The sequence below is a fragment of the Olea europaea genome, chromosome 9, assembly GCF_002742605.1.
Source record: "Olea europaea var. sylvestris chromosome 9, O_europaea_v1, whole genome shotgun sequence".
NCBI lineage: Eukaryota > Viridiplantae > Streptophyta > Magnoliopsida > Lamiales > Oleaceae > Olea > Olea europaea.
In genome coordinates this window covers 7,571,913-7,582,871 of record NC_036245.1, presented here as the reverse complement: position 1 = coordinate 7,582,871, position 10,959 = coordinate 7,571,913, and the positions used below count along the sequence as shown (strand labels likewise).

Here is a 10,959-nt window from a genome sequence, read left to right as displayed (position 1 = left end):
GCAAATGTTGTTGCAGCCAGTCCAAGATGTCGACAGAAGTACAAATTTTTTTCTCCATCTCCCAAGACCATCTCCATGAGATATATAGAGAAAGATGCATCTAGAAGCATCATTTTGGCTAGTGCTACATCGTCATATGCATCTTTAGAAACTCCTATATAACAATTTCTAATCTGGTCAATCACTTTAAAGATCTGGCAGTAGAAGAATTCTCTGTCTTCTCCTGCCATGCCAAGTTCTGGAAAGCCATTGTAATTAGGGCCAAAGGAAACCATCTTAGGTGCGTAGTAATCCTCTTCGTTGTGTTTCTTGAATCGCATATATTGGGGCACTTTATGTATTCGCCGACCATCGAAATAATGATGATGATCTTCACCTTCAGCTTCTGTGATTGGAATTTTGTATTCCATATCTCTGCTGTTATTTGTGGAAGGGTGTTGTTCTTCCATCAGATTCAAGAACTGAAATTTCCAATTGCTGTAAGCTAGCTTTATTATAGTTGATACAAACTGAACAGCGTTTTCCGCTCTTTATAATTCTACTGGCCGTCAGATAAATAAAATAAATCACCACGTTCTCAACAGTACTCTTTTTTGTTTTTTGTTTTTTTATACCTAGGTGTCCACCTTACAGCGACTAATCCTGGAGTCAACGATCTAGCCCCTCTTCACGCAGACCAGATAAACCACGGGTTGTGCCCCAAATTGGCTAGGGTCTAAGAGTCCCCCCAACTGAACTGTCAAAGTGTCGAGCGAGTCAAATCCATGTATGCACCTTGCCTTCCAGGAGAAAGCCTTGCCTTCCAAGAACTCCATGAATCGAACCCGTGACCTCTGAACTGCAGGCCTTGAAGAACTCCGTCCTTAACCAGTTCGAATCTGCCCCGGGGGCGTTCTCAATAGTACTCTAAATGATTGAAGTAGTTGCTAATCAATTACCTTTAACCATAATTTCTCGTGGTTGTTGAACATTATAATTTAATCACTTAAATTTTATTTTGTTTCAATGACGTCAGCCAGAAGGCAGTAGTAGTCAATGTACTACAAACTATGATTCTTCTTCTTTGTTAGTGATGCATATAACAAAATCAAATTAGTTTACGAGTTAACCAATTAGGTGAATAATACAGTAGAATTCTATTAACTCATTCATCAATTAAATGGCGTGCCATGTCATCGGTATTTAACATAAGCTAAACACCGATATTTAAGAGATCATTTTTTTGTGTGTATATATATATATATCAACGATTGGTGCCCCTGAGGCCTCTCAGCTACTTAACCCCACTAATTCTGCCTCTTTATTTCTATCTTAGTTTATCAAAAAAAGGGACGAGGAAAAAAAATGAATATACTCATGATCCAACCAAATCAGACAAATGAAAAAAAATATACATGTGGGGTGGAGGTGGCAGTGGTCGGTGTGGGTTTTGGGTTTGAGGTGGGAGCGGGGATGGGTGAGGGGTGAGAGGAAGAAGACGGTTGTGTGCGCACGCATGTTTTATTTCTTATTTTTTTTAATTTAATTATTTAATGTGATAAATGGAAAGTCACTCTTTTGTTCCTTTCTAAAATATTAAAAATGTTGTGAAAATTAATTTTTTGATCAATTGACAGAATTGTAGATGAAAACCATCCAAAATAGCTTCATTTGCAATGTTTGGAAAGGTTAGGGATGAGACTACAACAAATCAAAGGTTTGAGAAAAATCTATTAGTGTTTCAAAAGTTTAGAGCTTTGCTGCAGTTATCCATAATAATAGGAGGTTAAATAAAGAGAAAAATATTGGTCTTTTGTATCATGGCTATGAGGTTTGTAATTTGTAGAATGAAAGAGGAAAAATAAATATTATAGATTGAAAGATGCTTTTTTATGAAAGCCTTTCAAAATCTTTGGATGAAGGGACGACTTTTTATGAAATTTTATATTTGTACTTTCCATACAAAAATTAGTACATGGAGGATTTCGTACAAGTAATATTGTGTAACTTTTAAGACTTTTAAGAGTCCTGATTTTATACCCCCGACTTTTAAAGATTTTCAATGAATGCCCGAAACTTCTACATAGTCTTAAAAATATACCTATTTTTATTTTTTTTAATTTGAATCTAGAAAAAGTCTAAATTAAATCACTGTTTATCTACATTTAATCATTTATTAACAGAATAAAATATTTTGTACGTAAACTTAAAATTTTTTCATACTTTTTGATCACATGTTCTTCAAAAGATCACTAATTAAAACATCTTTTTTTTTTTTTTTTTTGCCCTAAATAATAACCACCTAACACGGGCTAAATACACCCCTTGCATATAAGGATTACCCTTGCAGGTGCTTGACAATGGATTACTCAACCATCATTTCTTTAATCTTCACGTGTCGTCTCTTTTTTGAGAATTGAGTTACCACATTTTTTCTCACGTAATTCAAATTAAATTAGAACAATATTAAGAGAATCATCACAATAATTTTTGAAATGAAAGATTGGAAAGTTTCCTTAATAATCAACATCCAAAACAATAATAGGCGAACTATGACTAGGCAGTCTCTCAATAAAGGAAGAAAAAAGATCTGTCGGTCTTCATCTTAACATCCCTGTAACAATTGAAATCACTATCTATGTAACAACCCAAAATTTACAATAAGAATAAATATGAGTCGTCACTAAAACCTTTCTTTTAATTTAATTTAATACGAGTAATAAAAAAAAGATTTTATTTCATATCATTGACTGCAAAAAAAGTATTGGCTCATAAACTAAAAGAAATACTGGAAATAAAATTTATATTCATGTTACACTAGATTTAATGTGCTTGTTTAAAGTAATCTTGGCACCACGACCGCAGCTCATCGCTCGCCAACTAACGACTCATTCTATTCTGTAAGAGTAGGGAAAGGAGCGAGTATAAAATATACTCAGTAGCATACGAGTACTTGTGCAATTCCGATTAAAAATATTAAATCATGAGTCAAAAATATTATACCGTTATATTATAGCTTTAGAGCTAGTAAGAGTTCATATCATATTATATCTTTGGTACCGGATGACTATTTTATATCATATCATAACTTTCATGAGTTTAACATTTATCAACATGAAGAAATAATTTAAATGGGACAAATCACTTACACCTCGTAATCCTACCTTGATTGACGAAAAGGATTTAAATAATTTTCACGTTCCACAATTTTTTCCTTTGCTGCTACCGTGTGTATACACGTGATTGATATAGTAAAATATATCATAATTCTTTTCAAATATTGAATATGAAAATAGTCTCTCCTTTCTTCTATAATTCCCCAAGCGTGAATGAGGTGGTAAATTACATATACAATTTCATGTGAAAGGAAAAAAAAGAAAAAGAAAAGGAAACGTGACTTTGTCTTTCCAGATTAGGTTCTGAATGATTTGGTATGCCAAAAATGTTTGTCAATCCCATTACTCAAAATTAGCATCTCATTATTGAAAAATTGGTGGTTACCTTTATGTTAGTGAAATTTTCTTAATTTACGGTCCCCAATTGTGGAATAATTTCAGTGATGAAAGTACAAATAGTTGATTGGTTTTGCATAGAATTTAAATGGAAGGCAAATTACTAATTCAAAACATATTAAATTAAATCAAAACTTCAATTGTTATGTCTACTAACACGTGGTGGCCAACCTTTGAACATGCCAAATTAAATATTAGTTAAATATGTATTTCTTTCAGTACAAAAACGAGAGCCTAACATATCCAAAACAATTTTTTTCTCGAGTCTAAAATTCACCATTTAATATGAGTTTCAAAACTAGTCTAATTTTGATAGGGAAATTCTTGTTAAATTAATGCTTGATTATTCTACAGAATAAAGTAATGACGTTGAAACATATTTCACTTTAGTCCCTTAATTTCTATATGTAAAAATATAGTATATAGAACATATAAATCTTATTTTATAAGATTTTCGGGCATTACAATCTATGCAGTGGTTGTTCGATTGCAATCTTGTCCACTATAGGCTCGATTAACGGTACCATGACCTTTGCGCCAGTTTCATTGTACTTAATCCACCATCTTGTGCCCTCCGTTCATTGCCAGAAAGATCGCCCACCATCTGTTTGTATCGATTAATTAATTTATATCCTTAATTATTGGGAGAAACTATATGTTAAGTGGAGCATTTCATGCTGAGATGTCTCCATGAAATTGCTGCTCTAATTTTTAAACTTGGACTATGATCCCAAGTTTCAAACGCTAGATTAATAAATCAATTTTCATTTCTAGAAGGTTCTTCTTCTTCTTCTTATTATTTTGTTTTTAGCTACTTGTAGCAACTTATAAAAATAGGAAAAATTGCAGCGCTGGCCTCAACATACTGCTCAAGTTAATTTGTTTTAAAAATAATTTTACGTTTCTATAAAACATTTTTGATTATTTTCAAATGAGATATGAATTTAAAGATGTTAAATATTCGTATGAAAACATTGTGATACCTAAAAACTTGGTGTCCTAAATATCTCCCAAAACATATAACTGTTATTGTTTTTGGGTCTATATAGATGTAATTAGCTGTAAAATTTAACTAAAATTGAAACTTGTTCGCAAGGGACATTCCATGTGGCAAATCATAAATGAAGAGAATCTCTCATCTTTTTGTGTGCTTTGTTACAGTTGACTTAATGGTTTGATTCTTGAATAGTTGGATCATCTAACCATTATTCTACTATTGATAGCTTGCTAACGAAGCATAAATAATTTTTTTTTTTGACTTTTAATTTATTGAATGGTCAAACATCATTTATATTCATACAATTTGTAGGATTTATAATTTATATCTACTTTATATCCACTCATTTCATAAAACTTACAGCTATAATCTTTTTTTGGGGGGGGGGGGGGGAACACTTATCAAAGATACACTTAATATTTTGGATTCAAAAAGTTTTAAATTTCAAATCCTCAATCAATGATTCTATTAGAAACCGAACAAGGATGATTATTTTTTGATATCACTTGTTGGGGAGTCGAGATGAGGTATATGACACACTATGAAGTATCAACTACAAAACAGCAAGAACACTAGAAATAGTAATTTAATTTGATAGAGGAATTGAAATGAGTGGATAACTAAAAACAAATCTTCAAGATTTTATTCAATATTCAAAATCAACCATCTGCAATAAAATCCTAACTTCATATTCGAACAGAAAATCATAATTAAACTATTAAATAATACAAACTCATGAAGGCCTAATCCATTTTGATCAATAAATCCTAACTAATATTTTATATAAATGCAAACCCTTGAAACCTATCTAATCAAAATGAACTTCTAGACAGAAAACAACAAAAGATTATTAAATGAATTGAAACTAAACAAATGAAGCATTAAATTAAACTTTTTATTCAGTATCACTTAGGGTCCGTTTGATTGTAAAGATGGAATTGAATTGAATTGAATTGAAAATAAATTCTAGGAAATTGAATTGTCTAGAATTTTTTTCCTTGAAATAGTAAATTATTGTGTTTGATTGGTATAATTTTTCATGTGAAAAATGTTGAAATAAAAGTATTTTTGATATTCGTTTAGCTTTGTTTTACATGAAAATTGTCAATTAAAGAGATATATTTTACTGGTATTGCGGATGAAATTTGTTCCCATTGCCAAAACCCAAAAAAAAAAAAAATTCTATTTTTTGATGATCGTTTGGCCTTATTTTACATGAAAATTGTCAATTAAAGGGAAATATTTTTTTACGATAATTCTTAGAATTTATTTCCAAAAAAAAAAATCGGAAAAAAAATAAAAAAGTGCTACAGTAACCGGGAATTGCTATTCTCACAATTTTTGTGAGAATTGCAATTCCTTGAATTCATGGAAATTGGCTTATGTGGCACCAAAGATGGAAATTCAATTCTAGAAATAAAAAAATGGGTATCAAACATGGTTAAATTGTAAGGTGGGATTCCAATTCCATATTCCTTGGAATTCCACCTCCAATCAAACACACCCTTAGGCCCTGTTTGATTAATCGTTTTTTTCCATGGAACTAGGAATTGATTTTCCAACTTCCACTTTTGCATTGTTTGATAGCATTTATTTTCTTGGCAAAATGTTCTCTTGCTCCTCCACTCACGCGCCACTTTTATTGGATTTTGTGGAATTGGAATTCTCACTCCAATTCTTGGTACTGTAGCGTAATTTTATTTTATTCTATTTTATTATTATTATTTTTTTGGTAATGGAAACAAATTCTAAAAATTATTGTAAAAAAATCTTTTCCTTTAATTGACAATTTACATGTAAAACAAAGTCAAACGAACACCCAAAAATAGATGATTTTCTTGATTTTTTTTTATTTTTTTATTTTTTTATTTTTTTTTTGGGTTTTGACAATAGAAACAAATTTAATTCTCAATACCAGTAAATTATATCCCTTTAATTAACAATTTTCATGTAAAACAAAGTCAAACGGACATCAAAAACACTTTAATTTAAACATTTTCCACGTGAAAAATTATACCAATCAAACACAATAATTTACAATTTTCAAGAAAATAATTTTCCATCAATTCAATTTTCTTGAAATTCGTTTACTTTTCACCCAAATTTCACTTTTACAATCAAGCGGACCCTTAGTGTAAATTAAACTGATTAATAGTGTTCCATTCTAAAGATATAAGGTGGGACTTCATCATATATCTTTAATTACGATTTTACTTTCCCTGCTGCATCTAAAAGTGGGCCCGGGTTTCATTTTCATGATATGTTAAGAAACAACTTTTTGTATGAACGCAATCATGATTGAAAATTCTTATTCCAATTCCAATTTGTGTGAAAGATGAAGATCCCATCTGGTATTATATATTCAAAATGATATCTCACTCAGTTGATTCAACGTCCAATTAACAAATAGTAATTGTCAGGATATGACTGTCAGACCATATAATTTACTGAATAACCATTGCCAGCTTTTCTTCATACAATATAAAACACTACGTTCTAAAAAAAGGTTGAATCCCAACCTTAAGGGCCCTCCATCGCCTCTGTCCTGGAGTATCGTGAGGGAGGTAAATCGCAGGTTATCCCTCCCAAGGTATAGGGTGGAAGGCTGCTTGTACACTTGCACTTACCCAAGAGCCAAATCCATATTTCAGGATTCGAACCCTTGACGCGGCAGCTTCAAGCAAAACTGGATTTTTCCACCATCCCCTTTTACCACTTGGAGATGTGCCCTGGGGGCTAAAATACTACGTTCTAATCGCAACTGATGATTGATCGTAAGGAATCAGATTTTTAATTTAAAATTTCAATTCCTCGTTCACTCAATTCTTCTATGGCCAAAATGATCGAATTTGTAGATGGGTTGAAAATATACTATCAATTTTGGCGTTTCCTATATAATATTATTAGGGACCGATGTTATTATAAGTTCTTGAGTGTATATATATATATATATATATATATATATTCTCGTCACATCTATATAATATTATTAGGGGCTTTTACCTTGATACAAATTTCATTGTAACGAATGAATTTGCAAAATTTCTCCACGTGGAGAAAAAACTCGATTGCAAGACAAGAACCAAATTAACTTCTCCAACAATCTGAAAATTCTCCATCTTTTCCATGATATCCAACTAGGATAAATGAATCCAATCACTGCTCCACAGAATTACCTTTGGTTCCCAAAAATCACAAATGACTTAAAATTACTAAACATGGCTGAAAGACACCATGAAATAGAATCAACACTAAATGCTTTTGTTGCTAGACTTAACACTTTCAAATATACTTAAAACATGTGTAACAAAATCAATTTCCCCACACCTTTATCTAATGGGTCTGTTCCTAACAATTGAATATGATAGCACCGTAAGTGAGGGTGGCAAAGCGGCATTACCCATATTCTCTATACTCGACTGAGCTGTATTTTCCAACACAAACCACAAATTAAATCCCAACAGTACTGTACCAAACTGAATATCCACTATGATACTAAACCTTTGATGATTTTTTTCAACGATTTTGCAAGGCCTTGCAAGATGTATAACTGGGATTTTTTCTATCCCTTTAGTACAATCGAACACTTTTGCAAACCTTCGAAGCTTCATCTCCATCAATGAACTCGTACTCTTTTGAATCAATGGTAGCCAACTAGATGAGATTTTTCTTCAAATTTGGATCATGTTGAATGTGATTAGGTGTTCTAAATGTCCAATCCAATAGCTTAAGTCTGACTCTACTCGACACCTTTCGAAGCTAATTCATATGTTGAAAATAAATCTAGATTGGGACACATGAAAAGCACAGCTTGGATCCAAAATTCAATTCTCGCCAGGATTGGAGTCGTCGTTAGAAATAGCCAAGATATATCCATCACACAAATAGTCCTCTACAACATCAACTTCGTTTGAAGTTTCTGGTTGCCTTACCTTTTGATTTGTAGCAAAATTCCTTTATTCTGTAACTTTTTACAATCGCTCTTGATGTTTCATTTCTTCTTGCAATAAAAACTAACTTGATTACTGAAATTAGAATTAAACCAACACTTCCTATGACCACCATGAACAAAAAGGCCTTCTCTATCTCTAGCTCAGATGAGAGTATCACGACATTACAAGGTCGGGTCTCTAAACATTGTAACCGTAACAAGCAATGAATACGAAAGAATTAAGGCTAGATCTTCTTCATCACACTTTACCTCTAAAGTCTTCAAATTGGTGATGATTTCTTTAAAATTGGCAATGATTTTATAAACACTTCCGTTTATAAAATTCTTGTAATAAGAATTGAAATAAGAAAAATCTAGAAATAACTTGCTTGTGTTGATTGAAGAATAATTGATAATATGAAAATTGTACATAACCCCTATATTTATAGGTAAATTATCCCCTACTCCTAATTGTATTAGGAAATTGAATTAAGGAAACTAGGAAACTAATAAATTCTAAACTAATTAAAGCTCATATTCTCCTCAATAAAGAAACTATATTTCTAATAAAATATAAAAGTCCTATTACAAGAAAGCTAAATAGAAAATAAACTTTTAATGAAGGTCCTGAAAAATACACAAAGACTCAGTAAAATTGATACTGCAATTCAAATCCTTAGTTAACTTGCTGACAAAAATAAGATTGCATGACAGGTTGGGAACATATAGAGTAGATTTTAATTCCACCTGTGGGCTGAGTCTAATAGTTTCAATTCCGGCAACTGGAGCAAACGACCCATCTGCTAGTTTTATTTTAAAAATTTCAGTGTACGGTGATAATGAATTAAACATTTTTTCACAACCCATCATATGATCTGTAGCCCCCGAGTCAATAATCCACTCTTTGACCTTACTTCTCCCAGTCAAAGCCAATATATAATTACCTCGTTCTACCAGTAAGCTAGAAGTCGGCGCAGGAGAGAGTAATTTATACAATTGCTGTGGTTGGGTCTTGGTAAAGGAGACAGAGATCTGCTCGGTTTGAGTAGGAGGTGGCATAGGGTCTGCAGAACCTTGGAATCCAGTGGAGCTTCAAGTCTGATTCTCATCGCGGTGGTGTTGGGTCGGTCTTCCATCAAACCGAGTTCCCGGCTTCTTGTTTGGTGGTTGACCGTGTAACACCCACCACTACTCGGTGGAGTGGTTCGTCCTTCTACAGTACTCACACCATGATGAGTTTTTCTTGGTAGGTTTGTGGGCTCTTGACCGTGCGCAGCAAGGGCCAAATTTTCCAATTGTTTCGAATCACCCAGCATTACTCGTTTTCGATTCGCTTCTCGACAGACTTCGACAAAAATTTCGTCAATTCCAGGAGGTGGTTTCAAGCCGAGAAGTCTCATTCTCACTTCATCCAATTTTGGAATTAGCCCAACCAGAAAATCATAAATCCTCTCCTTCTCCACCTGTTTTTTATATTTTTCAGCATCTTTGGGTGTGTCCCAATTAATTTGAACAAACATGTCAATTTCTCTCCATATCCGCTATAGAGAATTGTAGTATTGTGTGACATCGAGGTCTTCTTGACGAAGATTTGTCGCCTTGTTTCGGAGTTCGAACAATTGTGCTAAATTTTCCAAGTCAAAGAAGGCCACTGTTAACGCATCCCAGAGTTCTTTTGCTGTGGAATAGTAGAGATAGGACTCTCTAATGTCTTTTTCCATTGAGTTAACGATCCATGACATTACCATGGAGTTTTGAACGTCCCATGTTGCATAGGTTGGGTCACTCTCATCTGGTTCAATGGTTGTACCGGTCACGTATCCAAGGCGGCCACGACGTCGAATAACCATAAGTGCTGAACGAGACCATTGGAGGAAATTCTTACCATTTAGCCGAGTGGTTGTGATTTGAAGGGAGGTACTTTTAGATGTGTTTACTGGGAAATGATTGGGTGTAATAGGTGCACTTTTAGAGATGGTTTCAGAGATTCCTGAATCTTCATCTCTGCGTGCACCAGTCATGGCGGTTTTATCCATTCTACCGGCTCAAACAGCCCACTGCTCTGATACCATAAAGCGGTGGCTGGTAGAATGAAAGAGGGCCACAACAGGGAAGAATAAACACACCCTAGAACTGATATGTTTTGATTTACACATCGTTTATATAACCTAACATATGTGCTATACAAGGAATCAATATATTGTTAACTATAATTAGACCAACATATATGGTAAATGATAATCTCCCAAATCTTCTCCATTATTCCCGTATATTCAACAAGTGGGAAATCAACTATAGTTGTGATGCACTACATCATAAGCTGTCAGGTTTACTCTGACACATTGAGTGCATTCTATTCATGTATCATAAATCTTTACTGAACGTGACATTGGATCTATACATTTTCGGCAGCTAACAGAATCCTTACCAGTTCTCTGCCCTCTCTCTCTCTCTCTCTATATATATATATAACATCCTCAAGGTAAATTCCAGAACTCGACTTTCAAGATGAAATTTTAACAGTGTGTATTCATTCATGG

At 33.2% G+C, this 10,959-nt stretch overlaps 1 protein-coding gene across 1 annotated transcript; it reads right to left on the bottom strand.

The window, feature by feature from the left end:
* Positions 1-9,960: 9,960 nt before the first annotated feature.
* Positions 9,961-10,455, bottom strand: LOC111399882. Its single transcript, XM_023027366.1, has one exon. It carries the CDS (start codon positions 10,453-10,455, stop codon positions 9,961-9,963), a length of 495 nt encoding a protein of 164 aa, XP_022883134.1.
* Between the last annotated feature and the right edge of the window lie 504 nt (positions 10,456-10,959).

What these genes read in the sequence shown, in the direction of transcription:
- LOC111399882 (XM_023027366.1), bottom strand. Translation starts at nt 10,455, where the DNA reads ATGGATAAAACCGCCATGACTGGTGCACGCAGAGATGAAGATTCAGGA.